General features: G+C 43.8%; 1 protein-coding gene across 1 annotated transcript in view; it reads right to left on the bottom strand.

Moving 5' to 3' along the window:
- Window positions 1-23,606, bottom strand: part of LOC135555597 (noelin-2-like) — a 100,816-nt gene extending 77,210 nt beyond the window's left edge. The window contains exon 1 of the mRNA XM_064988175.1: window positions 23,337-23,606. Within this exon, the coding sequence (XP_064844247.1) occupies window positions 23,337-23,393 (57 nt within the window). The 5' untranslated portion in view covers window positions 23,394-23,606. The remainder of the gene's footprint in view (window positions 1-23,336) is intronic.
- Window positions 23,607-26,867: the final 3,261 nt, after the last annotated feature.

Raw genomic sequence — 26,867 nt, 5'->3', positions numbered from 1 at the left:
ACTCAGAACAGGCCTTGCCATGGTCGACCAAAGAAGTTGAGTGCACGTGCTCAGCTTCATATCCAGAGGTTGTCTTTGGGAAATAGACGTATGAGTGCTGCCAGCATTTATGCAGAGGTTGAAGGGGTGGGGGGTCAGCCTGTCAGTAATCAGACCATACTCCGTACACTGCATCAAATTGGTCTGCATGGCTGTCGTCCCAGAAGGAAGCCTCTTCTAAAGATGATGCACAAGAAAGCCCGCAAACAGGAGGAGTACAAAGACAAGTGTGTCTTGCCTAAAGTCCAGCATGGTGGTGGGAGTGTCATAGTCTGGGGCTGCATGAGTGCTGCCGGCACTGGGGAGCTGAAGCAGAGCATACTGACATACTGAAGCAGAGCATGATCCCCCTCCCTTCGCAGACTGGGCCGCAGGGCAGTATTCCAACATGATAACGACCCCAAACACACCTCCAGGACGACCACTGCCTTGCTAAAGAAGCTGAGGGTAAAGGTGATGGACTGGCCAAGCATGTCTCCAGACCTAAACCCTATTGAGCATCTGTGGGGCATCCTCAAACGGAAGGTGGAGGAGTGCAAGGTCTCTAACATCCACCAGCTCCGTGATGTCGTCATGGAGGAGTGGAAGAGGACTCCAGTGGCAACCTGTGAAGCTCTGGTGAACTCCATGCCCAAGAGGGTTAAGGCAGTGCTGGAAAATGATGGTGGCCTCATAAAATATTGACACTTTGGGCCCAATTTGGACATTTTCACCTAGGGGTCTACTCACTTTTATTGCCAGAAGTTTAAACATGAATGATTTTAATTAGTTGAGTTATTTTGAGGGGACAGCAAATGTACACTGTTATACAAGCTGTACACTCACTACTTTACATTGTAGCAAAGTGTCATTTCTTCAGTGTTGTCACATGAAAAGATATACTCAAATATTTACAAAAATGTGAGGGGTGTACTCACATTATTTTTTGGATATACTGTATACAGAATGGTGTCGTATGAGTAGAGGTGGATCAGAGAATCACCAGCAGCAAGAGCAACATCATGAGAAGTAGTTGGTAAGCCAAGCGAGGCAGTCATTTGAGATACCAAGACTGTTGAGTCTGCCAATGAGAATGTACTATGGGTTCTGTGACTATGGGTTATGTAGTTCTGTGACTATGGGCTATGTAGTTCTGTGACTATGGGCTATGTAGTTCTGTGACTATGGGCTATGTAGCTCTGTGACTATGGGCTATGTAGCTCTGTGACTATGGGCTATGTAGCTCTGTGACTATGGGCTATGTAGCTCTGTGACTATGGGCTATGTAGCTCTGTGACTATGGGCTATGTAGCTCTGTGACTATGGGCTATGTAGCTCTTTGACTATGGGCTATGTACTGTAGCTCTAACTAAGGAATACTAGTGAGCGTTCCGTCTCCTAGCTCTGCATCTGTGGTTGTGTTCCGGCTGCAGGTCATTAGTGTACAGGGAAGCTGTTACATTTAATTAGAGTTTATTATTGTAATGCGGAGCAGAGCAGCCCCAACACATCCCCTAACTGCCTAACATATTTGTTTTTCTGGGTAATAGCGTCTTGACTCTTTTGCCTGTGGAGGTGCTTGAGAAGGCTGCTGGGTGAATAGCCTGGCCTAGAACCACACACCAGTCAGGTTCATATGCAGTACACTGTACAGCATAGTCTTACTGTAGTTTCCTGGATAGACTCATGGTAGTCTCTTCACAGCCGCTGTGTTTGGGGCCAGCAATACTATACTTATGGAAACAGAGTGGAGTCATTGAGCCGTTTAGTTATTACACAAACACACAGAGAAAAACAAGCACACCAACAGGATCAAATGAGTTTTAAGCAGTAGAAATGGGAGCTGGCCATGTGTGATGAGCGGGGGCTCTAGCGGGTGCTACGGGGGGTGGGGGCTCTCACTGTGTACTCTATCATTTACACAACAGGGGATCTGTTTGAATCATCAACTCTGTTGTGTGGTAGAGGACACACATTGTCCTTTCAATGATGCATACTACAGTATATCTAATATGTTGAGCTGATGTATGACTGAAGTATTCCGTACTACATACGATAGGTTGTGAACATCGATATGAGGCAACAATATGACGCGAAAATAATACAATGTTGTCGCAATTAAGCATTCCATGATATTTACACTATCTGTAAAAACCATTAGGTGAGTGCTTCCTTTTGTCCTATTTCAGACACATACAAGTGTATATTAAACACACGTGAATAGGGAATGAGGTTTTTTTGCATATCCCACTCCCCCTGAGAGTGGGGTCACAGCCATTATTGACAGCAACTAGGGCTAAGCGCCTTGCTCAGGGGCACATCGGCAGATCTTTTTCTTAAGTCAGCCCAGGGATTCGAACCAGCAACCTTTCGATTACAGGCCCAAAGCTCGTAAGCACTGGGCTACCTGCTGCCCACATTCCTCTCCCTCTCTGCGATGGTACATGTGTGTGTGCGCGGAATGTTTATAGGCATGTTCTGTAGTTACAGTATGTGTGTCTGTTATCCAGTCCTGTCAGGAAGGAAAAGGACTGTCCTTAATGAGGATATTTGTGCAGGAGCCTTGAAGACATGAGAAATCGGAAAAGACCATCTTCCAAATGAATATTCCATTCATACAGGAGCCGGGAATGGACAATGATTTGTCCCTTAAGGAGATGCTTTATACTAATCATTAACATAAATATTCACTCTATTTTCTCTCCCTAAGACATCTCAGCAGTGTTTTCACCTCCTGGGTCATATCACTGTTGAGTATATAGCATGACGGCCAGAGGTTAAAATGAGGCAGGAAGGAACCAATTAGAATAGTTTCACCCCCTAAGGATGGGGGAGAGATTACATTATAAAGGGTATTTCATATATTTTTCATAAATAATATGAATGGAAAGTCAACAAGCTGGTGGAAATTTCCCCCCAACAATACAAAACAGCAATGCAAACCTTGATGACAGCCAGGGCCCTTCTCTGCATTACAATAATATCAAATATAGATATACTGTATCTTGTAGATATTGATGTGATCCAACTTGGATACCATTCTGCATCATTTCTGATTGGTGAACAATTCAGGATAGGATTAACGGTTTGTACAATGTACACAATCTACTTTATGTCAAGTGCATTTAAATGTCTCGATTTTTAAGACTGATATTTCTGATACTTAGACAACATACCAAAGCCCCCCAGCATATCTGATATAGAGCTACCTCTCCATCCTTACAACACCAGGCACACAGAGAGGTGCAGTCCCCACTAGCTGGGTCTGTCTAGTCATTGTTAATAGAGCCCTGTCTCACTATGATCAACACAGATTTCAGGCTGGCTGCAAATATCGATCGCCAACAAACCAAGTAGAAAAATGTGTCTGACAAGTGAGAAGCACTCCTTTCCCAGAGAGTTTCCCTCAGCTATGTCCCTTCCAATCCACCTCTCACTAAGGAGTGAGAGAGAGAGAGAGAGAGAGAGAGAGAGAGACAGAGAGAGAGAGAGAGAGAGAGACGAGAGAGAGACAGAGAGAGAGAGAGAGAGAGAGACAGAGAGAGAGAGAGACAGAGAGAGAGAGAGACAGAGAGAGAGAGAGACAGAGAGGGAGACAGAGAGAGATACAGATATATATATATATATAGAGAGAGAGAGAGAGAGAGACAGGACAGAGGGAGGAACCAAGACAAGCAGCCTAGGGCAATGTGGCTTAAAGGGACCTTTCCTGAATATTTGTTCATTCAATTGGCAGTAAGTGACTTTTACATGCTGACCAGACCGCCATCGCGCGCATGTTTATTTTGTCCACACCGGACGTGAGCAGGTTGAAATATCAAAATGACCTCTGAACCAACTATATTAATTTGGAGACAGGTCGAAAAGTATGAAACATTTATGGCAATTTAGCTAGCTAGCTTGCTGTTGCTAGCTAATTTAACCTGGGATATAAACATTGGGTTGTTATTTTACCTGAAATGCACAAGGTCCTCTACTCCAAGAATTATTCCAATTCATTCTACATCTGCATTGCTTGCTGTTTGGGGTTGTAGGCTGGGTTTCTGTATAGCAGAGTTTAAGAAATATATTTTATTGATTTTGATTGACTAGAGTGTGGACCTCAGTTCACCCACACTGCTTGTGTGCGTCAGCAAGCATCTGCGTAGCCAGGCGCTAAAATATAACATGGTTCTATTTGTTACCCTCAACCACCCTTGCAAGTCCTGCCTCTCCCTCATTAGATTTTAGGAGCATATACCCACGTGCCATCTCCTCTTTGGTTTTTAGGAGCATATACCCACGTGCCATCTCCTCATTGGTTTTTAGGAGCATATACCCACGTGGGTGATAAAAGATTAACTGAAGTCCACACTCCAGTCGGTTGTGGTAATGCACCTTATAGTTGGTTGCCAACCGTCATATACAGTCCAAAGAAGATGAAGAAGCCTTAAGGAAAGAGGAGAGATTACTAGAAACAAACTCGGTTGACAGTTTATCTGTGGATTAATAGCCAGTGTAGAGGACTGTGTGCATTTCAGGTAGAATAACAACCCAATGTTTAAATCCCAGGTTAAATTAGCTAGCAACAGCAAGCTAGCTAGCTAAATTGACATACATGTTTAATACTTTTCGACCTGTCCCCAAATTAATATAGTTGGTTCAGAGTTTATTTTGATATTTCAACCTGTGTGTCCTGATTGCATCTGGACAAAATCAACATGCATGCTATGGCGCACACAGACGCACGCGCACGGGCGGTCTGGTCAGCATGTTAGCCTCTATGTCCCCAGCTTAACTACAGGTGCGGGTTATTGCTCCAGGTCCCATTGCATCCTAAACTGTAACTAATCATTATTAGCTGGTGACTGTAGTAATCAGGATCTGTCATGGTCCGTGCGGCAGACCATGCTGTAATGGGTAGGCTAGCTACACCTCTCTCTCATAGCAGATGATGTGTTGGCAGGCATGTTATGTCCTTAATCCAATTAGCCAATTCCACCTTATTCTTCTCCTCATGCACAGTTGCATACTGCTCATGAGGTTTGTCCACACTCCACACACACACACACACATACGAGAGAAGAAGAGAGGGGGCTGTAATTATACTGAAAGCACCGGATGGATCAGTGTGTGAAGCAATCAGAGAAAAAGCCCCATGTTCTCTTCCCCTCTCTACATCTTTCCCACTTCCTCATCTCTGCATGGTGTTTCCTACACTAGCGTGCCTCTTGCCCAGGTATACAGTTTGTGGCAGATTCACACGCCATTGTTTGGCCATACTTGTGGCCATATTGATTTAACAATAGAGGCCTAATTACAACCAATCTGTCAGGAGAGGAGTGTGAGCTCGGCGGCAGGCAGACAGTCAGGGGAATGAGGGGAATGGAATGAGAGTGACTGAGCGATAGAGGGGTAATTATTCCTTTCTTTGTTATTAGGATGGAGAATATAATAACCCTGTAGGCAGAGCACCAGGCAGTTTACATATCTCCCTCCCTCTCGTCTATCTTCCTCACACTCTTTCCACCCCACCCCCTCCAATTTCCTTCTCTGTCTCTCCTTCTGCTCTCCGTTGCTCCCTGTCTCTCAGTAGTAGTCCACTGGGCATTGATTCAAACCCACTGCACATCCGCCCACTGTGTACTCGAACTCTGCCTCATCCTGCCTGCCTGCCTGCCTGCACACCACCACTGATCATTGCTATTCATACCACAACATGCCTCTCATTGTGTTGGTTCCTGTGTGTGAGTGAGTGAGTGAGTGAGTGAGTGAGTGAGTGAGTGAGTGAGAGTGTCTAAAAAAAAAGATGATGCCCAAACTGTGAGGTATTATCTCTGGGTTAGTGAAGCAAACATGCCCTCAGTGGAGCAGGTTAAGTGTTTCTTCCTGGAGGTTTGCTGGGCCTCATAACTCCATGGTCAAGGACTATGGAAATGTCAATAGGGAACTGAGGTGAGGTTTTAGAGGGGCAGGTTAAACTCAGGGCCAAACAGTGGCGGTGTGTGGGTAAAATCCCTGGGGAAACCAAGCCAGGAAAAACAGGCCATATAACAACCTATGTGTTGTGATAATTGTGATGTTTTCTCTATAACATGTTAGTTAGTTCATATGCCTTGCCACTGTGATATATAGGCCTAAAACTGAGACAATAAGAAGACACAGAGGCAGAATAAATTCAACCACACCTTTGATTCATCACAAAGCCGAAGAGCAACATCTGCCCGGTGAAGTCCACGGTGCATATTGCATGTAACAGACAGTTACATGACCTACAGAATGGTCAAGCAAGTTAATGTTTGTGACATTTTTGGACCACTAAACAACTATAGATTTAGAACCACAAAACCACAAGTCCAAATCCCTATCTCTATCCATGGTTAATTTAGTCATTTAGGAAAGGGAGGATTTTACCTAGCTAGCCACCAGAGGACAACAAAACAATGACTTTTCTGTCAATGACGTTTGACTTCTGATGTGATGTGATTGGTGTGAAGCCAAATCCAAACTGGCTTTTCTTTTGGTGTGCCAGGACCATTCACAGCTGAGCACTCTCAGTTTAGCTGATTATTTTATGAAAGAAAATTATCAAGGGAGGCCAAATGCTCCATTGCTTCCCTTGCAATCAATGCTATGGGCGGCAACAATGTCATACTCTTTTTGACCACACAGCATCAGATAGACGGGCTACACATACAGAGGGGCGCTGTTTCACTCGCTCTGATACTTTCTCCGGTGAGATACATTCAGCCTCATGTGAACTGAGGGCCATTTATGAAACACAGAGAGATAAAAGAAAAATAATTGTCTATGTTTGTTTCTTTTTTTCCTTGATAATTGTTTGGGGAAAGCCTGGCTTTCTTTGGCATCCATGAAAACACACCACTGGGGCCAACATTTCCTTGGTTCATCTTTTGTTCATATTTGCAGTCCCTAGTTCTAAGGTATGATGAATGTGTCTAGTACAGTATTTGTTTTGGTCCAACATCCAGCTTTTGTCCACACACACCACAGTGCAGATACATAGTTCCCACTTCATCATTTCAAGTCTGCTGCCGTTGCTGCATTCTCTGTTATGGTATGCATGGCCAGTGACTGCTACATGGGTATATCTGTGTTTTATCATGCTGAGGAAGTCCCAAAGAGTTGAAATCAGAGAGAATAGACTAGTGCTAATAGCTACCTCTGTACCTTCCCAACCATGGGCCTACAGAGAGGAGAAGAGCCTGGAGGAGCTGCTTGATATGCGCCGTCAGGCTACAGCTCAGGCGCTGACTCCCCTGACTAGCGACTTTCAGGCCCCGGCTCCGTCAGGGAGGCTCCCCTCATCAATGACCCTACTGAGTGGCTGTGACAGAGCGCTCACTGCAGAAACACATTGATAAAAAGGTTCCTCTCGCCACCCGCCCGCCTCCGCAGCGCCATGCAGCACTCGCCGGTCATCCACAAGATGAAAGCTCTCTGAGAGTTATCTTTCAGCAGGAGGGGAAGCATTGTCACACTCACAATGGAAGGTGAAGAAGACAGAACTCCCAGGGAAGAAAGGTAGAAGTACTATGAGAGGGAGGGATGGACAGAGAGAGAAAGAAAAGGAGAGGCAGCATTCACGGGGGGTTTCAGTTTAGATTTCCTCCTTGAGTCTGGATGTACCGTTTTGATTTCTTTTGATTCCAAATCAGACAAAACTAGAGAACTCACCCTCAGCTGACTGGTGGCCAGTGTACCGGGTGCGAATGGTCTGATATCAAACAGCTTCTCTCTGACATTCTGATATGGAACCTGTGTACTCTGAATGTGGAAAAGCTGTCTGGGACGAAATGTGTGTCCACTATCCATTCCAATGATGACATCTTTCCACTTTAAAATGGAATATTGTCTTATGTTTGGGAAGGTGAGAGCACTCTGATATGGAATTGTGTGTCTTGTGATTGGGTCTGTGATAAAAGAGGAGAGTTCTGTAGGAGAGCACTGCAGTGCAGTCAGGTACACACAGCAGCAGCCCAATCTGCTCCGTCTCCTAGTGAGTATGAAAGCTTTGTATCACAGAGAGAAGCTGTGGGCTTTAGGCGCAACTGCCATATTTATATTCCAATCTTCTTCACAGAAACCCACATCGCCAAGCTCATAAAAGATTCATTGAGCAGGGGGAAAGCAAGGTCGTACAGAAAACTGGTCAGGAGGTGCTTACTGCTTACCGCAACATTTAAAAAAGGCTGTGTGATCCCCATGGCTGCAGTTACTACGGTTACTCCTCACGTTGCCCTATTCACAGTTGTCAGCCTGCCCGAAGATGCTGACCGCACAACTCCACACCCTGACTGCCTGTCTGTCCATCAGCTGTCACTCTCACCCCAACACAGGTACAAGTAGCCTAGCGTTTAGAGCGTCGGGCCAGTAACTGAAAGGCACTTAACCCTAATTTCCTCCAGGAGCTCTGTACTACTATGGCTGACCAGGTAAAACTGCACCTATCTAGCGTACTTGACAATACAACATCTGGTTTTTCCACCACACGCCTCTCTTACGTTGGTTTCTATTAATCTATTCATGTTAAATCCCCTCTGCGTCTCCAGATACACACGGATCTATTTGTGTAATAGCAGTAGCTAGCAGAGGACACAGTGTGTATAGCATGTAGCCGAGGCCCAGCCCAGCTCTGGAAGGTTGTTGTCAGAGGGATGTCACATTGGGTTAGAGTCATCCTCCACAGACCTCTGAGAGCAGTGCAGCCTGCAGCGCAGAGGGAGAGACTATCTGGTATGGCTGATATTCATCCCACCAGCACCAGCCTGCCTGACCTGCCTGGTCAGCTAAGCTAAGGAGAGGAGACATGAGCATATGAATAAAGATACAACACAACCCTCCCTTTGTAACCCGATATTCAATCAATGTAATTGAGATGAAAAAAGTTATTAGCTTACGCTGACTAGAATCTTTATGTAACTGCACAGGTTGGAAAAAACAAGCCAATGACAGGTAATATATGATGGAATGATGATGACAGTCTTCTTTAGGTGTTGTTTTTGTGTAGACACCAACCATACAGGACTGGACAGAATTACTTCTAGAGTTTACCATTTGTTATTTGAATGTAGTCCAAGATGCAAGGTTGTCTGTAAAAAGGATTGCCTGCTATAAAAGTGTCTGTGTAAAATGCACAATTTTAAAAATAATAAAAGGACCACCAAAGCTCACTGTACATATACTTTCCAGTGTAATATGCAGTATGTGTTGTAATACACAGTATGTGTTGTAATATATAGTATGTGTTGTAATATACAGTAGGTGCTGTAAGAGACAGTATGTGTTGTAATAAACAGTATGTGTTGTAATATATAGTATGTGTTGTAATAGACAGTATGTGTTGTAATAGACAGTAGGTGCTGTAAGAGACAGTATGTGTTGTAATATACAGTAGGTGCTGTAAGAGACAGTATGTGTTGTAATATACAGCATGTGTTGTAATATACAGTATGTGTTGTAATATACAGTAGGTGCTGTAAGAGACAGTATGTGTTGTAATACACAGTATGTGTTGTAATATATAGTATGTGTTGTAATATACAGTAGGTGCTATAAGAGACAGTATGTGTTGTAATAGACAGTATGTGTTGTAAGAGACAGTATGTGTTGTAATATACAGTAGGTGCTGTAAGAGACAGTAGGTGCTGTAATATACAGTATGTGTTGTAATATACAGTACGTGTTGTAATATACAGTATGTGTTGTAATATACAGTATGTGTTGTAATATACAGCACGTGTTGTAATATACAGTATGTGTTGTAATATACAGCACGTGTTGTAATATACAGTATGTGTTGTAATATACAGCATGTGTTGTAATATACAGTATGTGTTGTAATATACAGTATGTGTTGTAAGAGACAGTATGTGTTGTAATATACAGTACGTGTTGTAATATACAGTATGTGTTGTAATATACAGCACGTGTTGTAATATACAGTATGTGTTGTAAGAGACTACTTAATTTGCTCATTTGTGGCCAGGCAAGTTCAATCAAGCATATCTGACATTTTTGAAAGAAATATGATATAAAACTCAGAGCTGCTGTAGACCAGATAGATACGGATCTAGAATAGTGAGTGTGACAGTCAGTTTAGGACACCTTCTCTCCAGGTAGTTACATTTAAGTCATTTAGCAGACACTCTTATCCAGAGCGACTAACAGCAGTGAGTGCATACATTTCCATACCTTTTTTTTTTGGTACTGGTCCCCTGTGGGTTTTGAAGACACAACCCTGGCATTTCAAGCACTATGCTCTACCAACTGAGCCACACTGGACCACCAGTTAGAAAGGCAGAGATACTGTGAGACAACCCCGTCTCGGAGCGCCAGGGGCAGTGTGTCAGTGTCAGGGACGAGGAGGCCTATGACCTCATGCACACTCTACCCAGCATTCCATCTGTTTTGGTGGGCCGTTACAGCCCAGACCGTTGCTGCTCAGTGCCCATCCCTCCCCTTCCTGTAACTCAGCCCAGCGTCACACTGATACCACTCCCCTTCCTGTACCTCAGCGTCACACTGATATCACTCCCCTTCGTGTAACTCAGCCCAGCGTCACAGCGATATCACTCCCCTTCCTGTACCTCAGCCCAGCGTCACACTAATATCACTCCCCTTCCTGTACCTCAGCCCAGCGTCACACTGATATCACTCCCCTTCCTGTAACTCAGCCCAGCGTCACACTGATATTCCTCCCCTTCCTGTACCTCAGCGTCACACTAATATCACTCCCCTTCCTGTACCTCAGCCCAGCGTCACACTGATATCACTCCCCTTCCTGTAACTCAGCCCAGCGTCACACTGATATTCCTCCCCTTCCTGTACCTCAGCGTCACACTAATATCACTCCCCTTCCTGTACCTCAGCCCAGCGTCACACTGATATTCCTCCCCTTTGTCACACCCTGACCATAGTTTGCTTTGTATGTTTATATGTTTTGTTTGGTCAGGGTGTGATCTGAGTGGGCATTCTATGTTGTGTGTCTAGTTTGTCTGTTTCTGTGTTTGGCCTGATATGGTCCTCAATCAGAGGAAGGTGTTAGTCATTGTCTCTGATTGGGAACCATATTTAGGTAGCCTGTTTGGTGTTGTGTTTCGTGGGTGATTGTCCTTTTGTCCTTTTGTCTGTCGTGTGTTAGTTTGCACCAGTATTAGGCTGTTTCGGGTTTTCGTTACATTTATTGTTTTTTGTATTGATTTGTGTTTCTTCAGTTTTATTAAACATGGATCGCAATAGACACGGCGCATTTTGGTCCGACTCTCTTTCACCTACAGAAAACCGTGACACCCTTCCTGTAACTCACACTGATATTCCTCCCCTTCCTGTACCTCAGCCCAGCATCACACTCATATCACTCCCCTTCCTGTACCTCAGGCCAGCGTCACACTCATATCACTCCCCTTCCTGTACCTCAGCCCAGTGTCACACTCATATCACTCCCCTTCCTGTACCTCAGCCCAGCGTCACACTCATATCACTCCCCTTCCTGTAACTCAGCCCAGCGTCACACTCATATCACTCCCCGGTCAGCAGTGTCCATTCTGTCTACTGACCTACTTTGTAGAAGAGGTACACACACACACACACACCTCTCAGGGTGGTTAAGAAGATATGAAAGAGTCTGAGACAATAGGAGGAATGGAGGAGCAGCCAGCACAACACCTCCTTCTCCTCCCACCCCTCCTTGAACAGACTCTCCTTGTGACATAACCTCCTTACGCTACAACAATTCTGGCACACACAATACAGTCTCATTAGCTGGCGCTGCTTCAAGCTCTACAGTAATCAGCTATGACACTAAAGCACACACTATTCAATCTCCTCAAGCAGCCCTGAATCAAACACAATGCTAGCTCATTATCCGTGACAGACTGTGAAGCGGTATACTTCGATATATGAATCTAAATGGAGAGAGCACGTGAATGTGGTGGCGGGCATGAGACTAATCAATCTATCACTGCCTGTTTGTTCGCCCACATGCTGCTCAACATGATTGTTTCTGTCTGTCACCCACCACAACATTATATTTAGGTGTACGTACCACCGCACAGGACAAGAGGCAACATCTCACCAATCAGTGAGTGTGTGTGCATGTCTGGCCTGTGCCTGTATGTGTGTTAGCTGTACTGTATATCTCTCTAATTGTCTGAGTGTATGTGCCTTCTAGCCCACTTCATTCACTCCATCCACTTCCATTGGCACAGCCCATACAGAGGGGGATGGAGGATGGAGAGAGGATCCAGTGTCAGTGTCCGGGGTGTCGTCTCCTCCAGGTTGAGGAGCCATGGTGCAGGCCGAGCCTTGTGCGTGTCCTCTCCTCTCCGTGGGAGATTTACACCCCTCTCTCCCGCAGCTTTTCATTTGTCTAATTCCCTGTGTGGCTGGCTGGGAGGTTTAGGCTGCAGCTAGGCAGAGCACGCACTGTCCATCCGCCCTGCGCGGCCTGCCTACCAGCGTCCTTGGGTCCCCAGAGAAGTGCAAGGAGGACTCTCTCTCTTGCTTCAATGCCCCTTCACTCTCTCTCCCTCTGTTTGAATGTCATCCAACTGCTCCCTCTTGTCACTTCCACCGCAATTTATAGGAATTTTAATAGCCCAGGTTTACTGATTGTAAACCATTTCATTGCTGAGGAAAGTTGAAAAGGAGTGGTTTTATAAGGTTTGTGTGTCCGTGTTGTTTTGGTAAGATGATTGTGTAGTCACCTCCTGGCTGGGAGACAAGGACAGGAATTTAGTCTGTGAGTGGTTCAATCACACCAGCCTCCGCAGAGCTCGGGGAGGGGTTTAAATGGTTGTCATGCTGCTTCCTCTCATTGGACGAGCACCAAGAAAGGAGATTTCCCAGCACGGGGTCCTACTACCAGGTCAGCTGGGAGCTGATCGGGATTGGATGACAGCCATGCCAGCTGTTTGTCCTGCTGCCTTCGGATTGGGCCAAGTTCTGTCCTGCGTGTCCTTTCAATGTCTGTGTTGGACCAATTAAAAGCCAAATGATTGTAATGTACAACTAGGATTGGCTCTCTGTGAGTTTTGTGTCTGCTCAAAATGCCAGAGGAAACCCTGCAGACAAAGGCTGCATGCATAAAATTCCACTAAATCAACAATGCTTTTCTATTCTGCTTTTCTACTCCTTTGCATCGTAATCTGCATTTCAATTAAGTTTAAATTGGCTTCTTAAATATAATCAACTCAACTTATTTGTGAAGTAAAGTGAGACAAACTGTACAATTCTGTGAACTGCTTTCTTCGCTGTAATGTGTAGCTAGCTGTTTACAATCAAATGGCTCCAACTGTGGGCACAATTTCTGTTGCAAACATAATTTCCATCTCAAACAAGGAGGAGCATTTTAAATAGTCCTAAAGAGCCAGTCTATTTTAGTCAATTGATTATCGGCCTCCCTGGTGCCAGGGGATAGAACAAATTACGGAGGGAAATAAAGCTTTTGAATTATTTACAGAAGTTTTGTCTTCCTCTTTGAGAATGACAGCCAATTAGGTGATCTCGCCCACTGCGCTCGGCGTTTGAACAGGGAAAAACACCAAAGCAAGTGGTAACTTCCATCACTCACAGCCTCCAAGGCCAGACTGTTTCAAACAGTAAGTACACCCCACTGTCTGCACCAGTCTTTCCTATGGGAACACTGCACTGCACTCATGCTCTCATATCAGTAAGTAAGCAGTGTTGTGTTCACAGGTTGTTTCAAGTACATGTAAAGATGTCCTGCCCTCAGCAGACAGCCACTGATTAAACAGAAATAATTATAGAAACACTGAAGTCTCTCAAGACACCCCAAAGCTCTACTTCCCAAGCCCTCTGTTTAGTTCAAAGTCGTTTAATAATTAGATTTGATTGTGGTGTTGACGACTCTGATCTGGATTTTAGATCTGCAAAGACTTGCTAAGTGCTTACTGTGTTTTTGATCACATTTCAAATGAAACATTTTAAGTGCTTACTGTGTTTTTGATAACATTTCAAATGAAACATTTTAATGAAGGGACATACACTCAGCTGAGTATACCAAACATTAGGAACACCTTCCTAATATTGAGCTGCACTCAGAACAGCCTCAATTCGTCGAGGCATGGACTCTACAAGGTGTTGAAAGCGTTCCATAGGGATGCTGGCCCCTGTTGAATCTGTTTCCCACAGTTGTGTCAAGTTGGCTGGATGTCCTTTGGGTGGTGGACCATTCTTGATACACACGGGAAAACTGTTGACCGTGAAAAACCCAGCAGCGTTGCAGCTCTTGCCACACTCAAACCAGTGTGCCTGGCACCTACTACAATACCCGTTCAAAGGCACTTACAACTTTTGTCTTGCCCAATTCACCCTCTGAATGGCACACATACACAAATCATGTCGCAGTTGTCTCAAGGATTTAAAAAATCTTTATTTAACCTGTCTCCTCCCCTTCATCTACACTGACTTAAGTGGGTTTAACAAGTGACAACAATAAGGGATCGATGTTTTGTACTAAGTGTATTTTTTGTCTTTCTATTGTCGTACATTTCCCTGCAATTCTATTTCTGAGACCTCACCTCAATGTCAGCAGCACACTCAGTCCACCAATCAAGCCCCTAACTGTTTCAATTGGATAAGTGTCATGAACTGGCTAAGAACCTGCATTACATCTAGGAAAATAAATTATCCTTACACCTGCATAACCTCTAGGAACAGAAATGATCTATAAACCTGCATTAACTCTAGCTACTGAAATGATCTTTAAAACCTGCATTTAACTCTAGCTACTGAAATGATCCCTAAACCTGCATTACCTCTAGATACTGAAATTATCTTTAAACCTGCATTACCTCTAGCTACTGAAATTATCTTTAAACCTGCATTAATTCTAGCTACTGAAATTATCTTTAAACCTGCATTAATTCTAGCTACTGAAATAATCCCTAAACCTGCATTACCTCTGGCTACTGAAATGGTCTTTAAACCTGCATTACCTCTATCTACCGCAATGATCTATAAACCCGCATTACCTCTAGCTACTGAAATTATCTTTAAACCTGCATTAACTCTAGCTGCTGAAATTATCTCTAAATCTGCATTACCTCTAGCTACTGAAATTATCCCTAAATCTGCATTACCTCTAGCTACTGAAATGGTCTTTAAACCTGCATTAACTCTAGCTAATAAAATTATCCCTAAATCTGCATTACCTCTAGGAATAGAAGGGATCCTTAAACCTGCATCCTTAAACATATGATCCTTACACCTACATTACCTATAGGTACTGAAACTATGATAAAAACTCATTGCCTCTAGCTACTGAAATTATCCCTAAACCTGCATTACCTATAGGAACATAAATCATGGCTACTGCCTTAAAGCTGCAATATGTAACTTTTTGGGCGACCAAATTCACATAGAAATATGATTTATAGATCTGTCATTCCCATTGAAAGCCAGTCTAAATAGTGATATAAGTTATATGCACTCTATTTCTATGCTTCCCGTTCTTAAGATTAGTTTAGTTTTACTTAACATGGTGTACATACGTTTCAAACAGTTGAATATACAATATTTTTGTTTTAATTCAAATATATTTCCCAGCAGTTTAGATGGTACAATGATTCTCGATACTATCCATTGCTTGTTTTGTTACATAAACTGAAATTAGGCAAACTATTAGAATTTTAGCAACCAGGAAATGTCAGAGTGATTTCTGCAACTTTTCAACCTCATAGTTGTCACGTGTACTCCTGTTCCTCCCCTCCGGCATATGCCGGTTTACTAACCACCGGTCCTGGGAACCGTCATCACGCGCACCTGCGCTTCATTAGGCACACCTGGACTCCATTACTTGTCCGTTATCTGGCACTCCCTTAGGTCATTTCCCCATGCAGTATTGTTTTGTTCGTCAAGATGCTACTCCTACGTTGGATCGTTCCATGTTTCTTGTTATATTAAACTGACCACCTTCTTCTTGACTCCCAGCATCCACGTTACAATATTCACTATCTCCAGCACCAAACCAGCGTCTACATTTCTACATGCGTGTTTCTATTGTCTGTGGATAAAAAGATAAGGTGACAAAAACAAATGCTTCTCTGTGACATCACGGTACAATTAAAAGTTTATTTTTTATTCTTTTAATGCTACGAGTTTCTAGCCAGAGGGAGGGTACTGTATGTTCTGGCTCCCTACGTCATCTCATATTGTTTGAAAATCACTTTTTTTATGATGTTTTTTTTAATGATGTTATCGAATAGAACTTTAAATATTTTCCTTCAAAACGCTCTGTTTTCACATATGTAGACACTGGTATTGTACTGGAGATAATGAAAGTAGGTTGAATAGTGAGCTCTGCTCAGATATCTGCTTACATTGGCATCTCTTAAAGAGGCATTTTGAAGAATCAGCCTTCATCTTTTGATGTAAAACCGTCTCCAGAAATGTAATTCTACTAGTCATCAAAGTTACGTGTTTTAAAAACACATTAGATATTTAGCAAATCAAAGAACCATACACATTAGAACAAAGTGTTTATATAATATTAAATACAATTGAGAAAATATTCCAATTATTATATAAATTGAAATGTTTACATGGAAACATGATGCTGGCCTTCTAGGCAGAGTTGCAAAGAAAAAGCCATATCTCAGACTGGCCAATAAAAAGAAAATATTAAGATGGGCAAAAGAACAGACACTGGACAGAGGAACTCTGCCTAGAAGACCAGCATCCCGGAGTCACCTCGTCACTGTTGACATTGAGACTGGTGTTTTGTGGGTACTATTAAATGAAGCTGCCAGCTGAGGACTTGTGAGGCGTCTGTTTCTCAAACTACACACTCTAATGTACTTGTCCTCTTGATCAGTTGTGCACCGGGGCCTCACACTCCTCTTTCTATTCTGGTTAGAGCCAGTTTGACATGTTCTGTGAAGGGAGTAGTACATAGCATTGTACGAGATCTTCAGTTTCTTGGCAATTTCTCTCATGGAATAGCCTTCATTTATCAGAACAAGAATAAACTGATGAGTTTCAGAAGTAAGATATTTGTTTCTGGCCATTTTGAGCCTGTAGTCGAACCCACAAATGCTGATGCTGCAGATACTCAACTAGTCTAAAGGCCAGTTTTATTGCTTCTTTAATCAGAACAGTTTTCAACTGTGCTAACATAATTGCAAAAGTGTTTTATAATGATCAATTAGCCTTTTAAAATGATACACTTGGATTAGCTAACACAACGTGCCATTGGAACACAGGAGTGATGGTTGCTGATAATGGGCCTCTGTACGACTATGTAGATATTCCATAAAACATCAGCTGTTTCCAGCTACAATAGTCATTTACAACATTAACAATGTCTACACTGTATTCCTGGTCAATTTGATGTTATTTTAATGGACGAAAAATTTGCTTTTCTTTCAAAAACAAAGACATTTCTAAGTGACCCCAAACTTTTGAACGGTAGTGTACATTTTGAGATTTCAAATGGACATTTCAAAAGCCCATTTCATAGAGAACGTTCTAAACTTTTTTTTACATGGAGTAACTTACTTTGAAGAGATCATATTAGTTCTAAATAGGTGTTTGGTGATTGGTGATTGATCCTGTACTTCTCTTTAACTACCATTTCCTGAAAGTCCGACTCTTCCCACACGCTAAGTAATTAATCTCATCTTTAATTAATCTCAGCTTTAATTAATCTCAGTTTTAGACACACCTTCATTCACCAAATGTTGTGTGGTAATACTGAGATATATTCCCCAGACTTGTATAGAGGGAATTGTTCATATGTTGTCAAATATAGATTTTGGATAACATTTTCTTTGGAAATATGCACCAAAAATGCTGTTTACCCACATGGTTAAGTAATTTACAGATAAGATTTTTTAAAAGTATATTTCCACAATCTGCTCAAAGTCCAGTCCTGGAAATGTGAGCAGATCTTATTAGATATTGCCTCAGTTTGCATATTTTAATACAATATTTCAGAAACATTGTAATACAAAAAAATATATACACTGCTCATAAAAATAAAGGGAACACTAAAATAACACATCCTAGATCTGAATGAATGAAATATTCTTATTAAATAGTTTTTTCTTTACACAGTTGAATGTGCTGACAACAAAATCACACAAAATTATCAATGGAAATCAAATTTATCAACCCATGGAGGTCTGGATTTGGAGTCACACTCAAAATTAAAGTGGAAAACCACACTACAGGTTGATCCAACTTTGATGTAATGTCCTTAAAACAAGTTAAAATGAGGCTCAGTAGTGTGTGTGGCCTCCACGTGTCTGTATGACCTCCCTACAACGCCTGGGCATGCTCCTGATGAGGTGGCGGATGATCTCCTGAGGGATCTCCTCCCAGACCTGGACTAAAGCATCCCCCAACTCCTGGACAGTCTGTGGTGCAACGTTGGTGGATGGAGCGAGACATGATGTCCCAGATGTGCTCAATTGGATTCAGGTCTGGGGAACGGGCGGGCCAGTCCAACGGGCGGGCCATGCCTTCGTCTTGCAGGAACTGCTCACACATTCCAGCCACATGAGGTCTAGCATTGTCTTGCATTAGGAGGAACCCAGGGCCAACCGCACCAGCATATGGTCTCACAAGGGGTCTGAGGATCTCATCTTGGTACCTAATGGCAGTCAGGCTACCTCTGGCGAGCACATGGAGAGCTGTGCGGCCCCCCAAAGAAATGCCACCCCACACCATGACTGACCCACCGCCAAACCGGTCATGCTGGAGGATGTTGCAGGCAGCAGAATGTTCTCCACAGCGTCTCCAGACTCTGTCATGTCTGTCACATGTGCTCGGTGTGAACCTGCTTTCATCTGTGAAGAGCACAGGGCGCCAGTGGTGAATTTTCCAATCTTGGTGTTCTCTGGCAAATGCCAAACGTCCTGCACGGTGTTGGGCTGTAAGCACAACCCCCACCTGTGGATGTCGGGCCCTCATACCACCCTCATGGAGTCTGTTTCTGACCGTTTGAGCAGACACATGCACATTTGTGGCCTACTGGAGGTCATTTTGCAGGGCTCTGGCAGTGCTCCTCCTGCTCCTCCTTGCACAAAGGCGGAGGTAGTGGTCCTGCTGCTGGGTTGTTGCCCTCCTACGGCCTCCTCCACGTCTCCTGATGTACTGGCCTGTCTCCTGGTAGCGCCTCCATGCTCTGGACACTACGCTGACAGACACAGCAAACCTTCTTGCCACAGCTCGCATTGATGTGCCATCCTGGATGAGCTGCACTACCTGAGCCACTTGTGTGGGTTGTAGACCCCGTCTCATGCTACCACTAGAGTGAAAGCACCGCCAGCATTCAAAAGTAACCAAAACATCAGCCAGGAAGCATAGGAACTGAGAAGTGGTCTGTGGTCACCACCTGCAGAACCACACCTTTATTGGGGGTGTCTTGCTAATTGCCTATAATTTTCACCTGTTGTCTATACCATTTGCACAACGGCATGTGAAATTTCTTGTCAATCAGTGTTGCTTCCTAAGTGGACAGTTTGATTTCACAGAAGTGTGATTGACTTGGAGTTACATTGGGTTGTTTAAGTGTTCCCTTCATTTTTTGAGCAGTGTATATTGGTGTTTTTATTTAAATGGTAGAAGTTCATTGTGATATGAATAATGGAAAACATGACCCTATTAGGGTGTGGTGCCTTAGCTGTGATATTGTATAGTGCATCTCACATGTTTTGTTTGATTTACTTATCTAGGCCAATGTATGCTGCAATTCAGCTTTTAGCTGCAAACGTAATGATTACGGTCCATTTTATCGGCTGAAATATACATGTATTCTCAGCTCAGACCACAGGTAGAATTCTTAGATCACCATGCATAAATATCAACTGTTACACAGACGTACATTTACTAAGTGCATGCATGGTGTCAGTCATCTTGTGATGCAACATACCCCATAACAACGGCGTACATACAGAGGCAGCGCCAAGGTCGAGCAGGTGTCAGTCTGTATCACTGGCTGTCAGGACTCCTGGGGTATTGTGGGTACTTAACAAACACATGCAGAGAGCCAGCGAGTGCATGTGTCTCATTAAAGCATAGTGCATATTTAATGTATGGCCCGTGCCGAGACTGTGTGTGGGAAGATGTGTACATATGAGTGAGATATCCAAACTCCTCCAGTGGAGAGAGACTTCCTATCAGTCGGAAGATGCGGTCAGAAGAGTTAATCAATTCTTTATGTCTGCAGAGCTAGGCTACATTAGGGAAATGTGTGGCGCCATATTTTTTTTTCCTCTGTAGGGTTGATTAATATTTAATGTAAACACTTACAACAAATTGTCCCCCAAGGCCAATTATGAGCCATTGGAGGCGGGGAAACAGTTCCACTGATAAAGAGATGATTGTATCTCCTGAGAGTAAGTCTGAAACACACACATCGTCAGGTCCTTATGCCTTATGGTTGGGTGCTCACCTGCCTACTGTCTCCTGCCCTGTGACTCCAATGAGCGTCAGCGCTAGACAGGGCACCACTGTGACGGACCATGTTGGAGTGGGTGAAACAGACGGCTAAAGAAGTCTCTCCGCAGGTGGTTTCAAATGAAAACCAGGGTTTTCCTAAGTACTGGGGGGCATACCATAGCAAAACATTTTTCCAAAGGAAAATAGGACAGGTCCAGGTAGTAGGTCCCCATTTCAGTCTGTTTCCAAATTTTTTGTCACTACTGAACAGGACCAAGTTCTCCATCAGTAGGTCACACACACAGACAGACAGACAGACAGACAGACAGACAGACAGACAGACAGACAGACAGACAGACAGACAGACAGACAGACAGACAGACAGACAGACAGACAGACAGACAGACAGACAGACAGACAGAGAGCGAGAGAGAGAGAGAGAGAGAGAGCACATGGACAAAGATGAAGTCTTGTGTTACACTGAGATACCACTGGCTGTGCTCTGCACATCCTTTCCTGTCACTGACAGCACCACCTGCTTCTCTCAGTAGGGTCTCATTGTCACCGGCACCGTTTGAAAGGAGCATGGCCTCAGGACAGGTAGCATCGGATCCATTTCTGGGAAAGGTCAGCTCAAGTCTCAACACAGCAAGTAGACATGGCAGTTGACATGGCACACTTCTGTAGTAGACAACATACTCATTCTGGAGAGCAGGATGTTCTCTCAGTGCTACTGTGTATTAGAAATGAACTGCAGCAGACATTTTCATTACATGGTTTGCACACAGTCAGAATACTGTATAAATCTGCAGCTGTTGATCTATATGGTTAATACAGTCATATCATTCTCAGAACATTCTTGGGGGTTCAAAAGATATTTGATCAATCCTGCCCAAACATGAGTGATGGTCAGGATACTCTCAGGGGGCATATCTACTCAGCAAAATGATGCACATAACATTATACACTTGGGGGTCAGGCCTGGCATGCCAGAGAATATTATTTAAACTGTAGATCCATCCTAAGCTTTACTCTTGACCATTAATGTGTTACCCGGTGTTTGTGAGAACAAAACAAAGGGGTTGGAAACTGTTACACACAAAAACTGGGATCCTTTGGGAAGTCCCAACTATGACATCAACCAATTTAAGTTGAAATTTAAAAGGGTTTTAAGGTTAGCGTTAGGTAGGGGTTATCGTTAAGATTAGGGTAAGGGTTGGGGTTAAGGGTCATCCCAAAGATTACCGAATAGCACTAACACGGAACCCAAACCGGCTGCGCGCATGTCCCATCGTGCGCATTCGTGCATAAATGTATTTTGTCCCCCCACACCAAACGCGATCACGACACGCAGGTTAAAATATCAAAACAAACTCTGAACCAATTACATTAATTTGGGGACAGGTCGAAAAGAATTAAACATGTATGGCAATTTAGCTAGCTTGCTTGCACTTGCTAGCTAATTTGTCATATTTAGCTAGCTTGCTGTTGCTAGCTAATTTGTCCTGGGATATAAACATTGAGTTGTTATTTTACCTGAAATGCACAAGGTCCTCTACTCCGAAAATTAATCCACACATAAAACGGTCAACCGAATGGTTTCTAGTCATCTCTCCTCCTTCTAGGCTTTTTCTTCTCTTGACTTTATATTGCAATTGGAAACTTTCATAAATTAGGTGCATTACTGTCACTGACCTTGTTCATCTTTCAGTCACCCACGTGGGTATAACCAATGACGAGATGGCACGTGGGTACCTGCTTCTATAAACCAATGAGGAGATGGGAGAGGCAGGACTTGCAGCGTGATCTGCGTTCTTTTTAGCCCTTGGTAACACAGACGCTCGTTGGCCGCATGAGCAGTGTGGGTGTAATACTTGAATAATATACATTTATACATCGCAACGCAAGCGGTGTAATCAGCCTGTGACCCTGTTTTTTGGGCAAAGGCATTCTGAAGCGCTGTCCATGGTGCTGAAACAGGCCTCAGACTTCAACTTGAAAAGTTATAAGCTACATTATCAGTTTGTGTAGACATCTTTTTAAAATGGTAACCTTTTAAAATATTTGACTGTTGCATTATGCATGTTAACATGTTCTTGAACTTATTTTGTCTGACAGCTGAAGCCGCAATAACAAATGATTCCCATCTCTTGGACTTTCAAATGTTCTCTGGGTCAGATCATTCACCTTCCTTCACTTCAATTTACAACTGTCACTTCAAAGCTCATCGTTTCAGGGAAAGGTATGTGCTTAGTGCTTCTCTGGTCCAACGTAGCCGCAAATACATAACTCCCAGACATAGGCCTACAGATAACCTATGTTCCGTGGTGAATGGACTTAACGTTTGAAGGGACATTAGAAAAGCACTAATTACAATCATCTTACTAACACTGAACCTGACACGTGTGTCCACACTTTCGCAAATCACACCTAGATTGTGCACAAGCTCGCTGTAGCGTGTACAGTGGCCGGCATAATATAGACAGACTTCTGTTGCTCAGAGAAGCCCCAGAGCCTTTCTGTCGCTTCCTCTCTCAACTTTCTCTCTGTCCTGCCCCTCTGAATCCATGCTGCTGTATTCCAGGCCAGACGGCCGCAGATGTGAGATTTGACTAGCCTACACATTTTCCTTACGACTGGGGGGAAATAATACAGAGGAATCATCTAAAATCATATTTGGAGTCATTGTGTGGCACGTTCGCACTAACACATTTGTGTATTTCACACTCCTTCCACTAAACGTGTTTTTCTTCACACTTACTCAAGTATTGGTTTTAATTAAGCACATTGGCATATGTCTAATAGACACATGTAAGTCCTCGATAATGTATTCTGTACCCCCAATGGCCGGCATTTGTGCAACGTTAACAAATAAAGAGCATTTTAAATATGAGATGTACGCGTGTTCCTACCTCACTGGACATGGCAGCTAACATCACTAGTAGGAACATGGCACTGAAGAGATGCATTCTTGCCGAAATGACAGCGTTCCAGCCGAGACCAGCTCTTCGGTTGCTCTTCCCCTCTTGCCTGTGTCCTTATTGGGGCGGTTTCTTCAGCTCGAGAGGGATTCTGTCAATGCTCTGTCGAGTGTACACGACGAACCTCATCACCAGCCAGTCTGTGCGCTGGGTTAATTCCACACACGGACGCAGAGGAGACCTCTAGCTCCGTAGGCTACAATGATCAGCGATGTGCGGTGTGGACTCGCGCCTGCTCCTCCTCCCTTATGACCAACACCGATCAGTGGACCGCAGATTTTTGACAGTGAACGCTGAATCAAATACACAATCTTTCACACACGATATGTTTGTTAGAATAAGGAAATGCCTTTAACCTGTAAATGAGCACGGGACTCAATGGTACAGTAGCTAATGACAGGGGCAGAAAGTCGCAGAGGTTGGAAGGTGACTTCTGTGCTTGCAAGGTGACGACGCTAGGAGCAGCACATCGATGCTTTGGCAACTGATTCAAGTACCACTTTGCGTGCGTGCATGTGTGCGCGAGAGAGAGAAAGTGTGAGGGAGAGAGAGAGAGAGAGAGAGAGGGGGGGCTGCATTGACTAGACTGTGTTTGCTACTCTGTATGGATTTTCAGTAGAATGACAGATACACGGAACGCGAGAGAGGGGTGACATTTAACGGAACGCATTGCCATAATCGACTTCCTTGTTATCTGCACACCAACGCTGATTGGGGCTGATATGGCGTTGTGTAAGAGCCGGATGGTGATTGTCAAAACAACATAATGCCATCAATTTAGCTCTCATCCGCTTCTAATTGGTAAATTAAGGTGCCAATATAATTCGAAGGGATTTCCCAGAATTGGGGTTTAGAGAAATAAGCACGAACAATATTTTAATTATATGTTGTTAAGTGTGTGCGTATGTGTGTGTGCATCAGGACTCTGGTGGGCCTCTGATTATCCTAGTTTTTGACAGCCAGAGCTAGTGGCCTCTGGCCATCCTGAACACGGTATGAATAATAGAACACCCTGGTCTGCGCTACCCGCTCCGCTCTTCCTCCTCAGTAATAGCGCTCAACTTCACTTTCCCATTTCACCGCTTTCCAAAGTTACATCCAACAACAAACCACTTTACGTCCTTGCCTATAATTACATATGAACGGCTCAAGTGTTACTTAACTACATATAATAGGGCTGGAACCTTGGCAGTGTATTGCACTTGGCACATGCTGTATCCTCTTCACTAACACTAATTGTTTATGCTACGTCAATCTCAATTATATGACATGGCGTGTGGAACATTGTACCTATCATCATGAGTGCCATGTACAGGGTACAGTAGGTTACTGTATAGGGTAAAACCAGTGTAAGACATCCCTCCTACAGCAAAGAGGAGAGTTGGAGTTCCAGCCTCCTGCTGTTGCCCTCAGATGCACAGTGCACACCCCTCCATTTACCCAGCAGGAGCACACAGAAGCATGGAAAGAGCTTGTGGTTGAGAGAGAGAGAGAGAGAAAGAGAGAGGAGGAAGAGAGAGAGAGAGAGAGAGAGAGGAGGAAGAGAGATATAGAGAGAGAGAGAGAGAGAGAGAGAGAGAGAGAGAGAGAGAGAGAGAGAACGTACAGTAGAACAGAGCATTAAAGACCACAAGGAAGCTCTGTCATTGTTACTGCATCTCTTTGTCATTACCCATGAATCCAAGTAACAGTACCATCAGGGTACAGTCCAGTTCTCCTTCCAGCCCGTCCCTGGATACATACAGTATGGCATGTGGTTGTGGATATTAGCTTAGGCTCCTGCCTGAAAGGAAGAGTCAAAGTGATGTTGAGTCATTGTGTGTGGTCATAGTGGCAGCAGCAAAGTGGCTAATGGCAATGCTGAGGAAATATACTGTATTAACACATTCATCTAAAGCTCTGTTCTCTCTCTCCATCTCTCTCCACGTCTCTCCGTCTCTCCACTCACTGAGAAAGGTAGGTGAAGACAATACATGACCCATTTGTCAAGGAGGCAGCGTGTTTCTGTTTTATCTCCAAGCCAGACCAGGCAAGGCAAGAGAAAAGAGAAGGGAAAAACAGTTACCGGAAGTCCTCTCAGGCATAGAGCTGGTCGGCCAGTGTGTGTCTCTCTCCCTCTTTTTCCATCCCTCTCTCTCTTCCACTCATGCTCTGCTGCACTCTGTGAAGTAGATATGGAGCTGAAATCTGCATTTTCTCCTTCCCCTTTCTCCCCCTGTTTGCACTCTCTCCCTCTGTTCTCACTCTCTCCCTCTGGCTAGAAGGTTCATGCTCTTTGCATTTGTCTAAAATAACTTTAACCCAAAGCATCAACCTCTAATGTCCATTTTGAATCATGTTGATTTAGTCAATTTTGTATGTGAACATGTTTATGAGTGTGTGTGTGTGTGTGTGTGTGTGTGTGTGTGTGTGTGTGTGTGTGTGTGTGTGTGTGTGTGTGTGTGTGTGTGTGTGCCTGTGTACAGCCATAGGTCTCAAGCATTAAAACTCAGCGGTCCAGGTGGGCGTATTTGTACTGAACCAGCTCTGCCAACCATATCACTATATAGATTTTCAATTTTTAGGAGTTGATTCTCTCTAAATAATGGGAAAGTAAGGAGAATTGAAAATCTCTTATGAGGATGAGAAGGATATGACTGGAACAGGGGAATGAAGGGTTAGGGACTGTACTATAAGCTGGAAAGGAGGTGAAGAAACTGAAGAAACGGAGAGAGACAGAGAGAGAGAAATTGAGAGAGAGCAGAGCACAAGGACAGACATGAACATGGGGTTTATTTGTGCTTTTCTGTGTCAGAGAGAGAATTCCTGAATTGACTGAATGGGAAACTGAACTGATCCCAACCCTGAATCAATCTGTCTGCCCTTTGATATTAAATCACTATTGTGATGTGGCTACTGTGGAGTCATTACGCAATGGGAGCTAGAGAACCATATGCCTGCTAAGAGTTTCCCCAGTGTTCCATCAACGTTATTACGTTTCCAATGGGTATGAAGCGGATAAAGATAATCTGATGGAGAACTCAAGTCTTTGGCATGGATTTACTGTCACCCTGCTGCCAACAGGATGCAACATAACATGGCCTCGTGATGCCAGCCACACACACACGCACAGACACACACCTTCTGAAGGAAAACAGTTCGCTGTTACATTGAAATTCAAAACCTCCCTTCTACTATTTTCCCCTGAGTTCAAATTGCCGGTATCGATGTATACTGTTTCCTTACAGACCTAGTAATTGTTTTCTTGAGGCCATATTCTTCAGCTCCAGAGTTGTGTCCTTTATTTCAAGGTCAAACTCATCCAGCAGTGTAAATAGCTGAACAAGGTCACTCTATCTGTGTCTGTATCTCTCCAGGCATTCTAGGGTGCCTACTACTCAGCCATTGAGAAATGGGTGTATTTATTTTCCTCACCGCTTGTATCTCAGCTGAAATACTGAATACTGCCATATCAGCCCTGTT

The sequence above is a fragment of the Oncorhynchus masou genome, chromosome 15 (genome assembly GCF_036934945.1).
Source record: "Oncorhynchus masou masou isolate Uvic2021 chromosome 15, UVic_Omas_1.1, whole genome shotgun sequence".
In the NCBI taxonomy this organism is placed as follows: Eukaryota; Metazoa; Chordata; class Actinopteri; order Salmoniformes; family Salmonidae; genus Oncorhynchus; species Oncorhynchus masou.
Note: the sequence above shows the minus strand (reverse complement) of the source record. Positions and strands in the feature narration are given on the sequence as shown.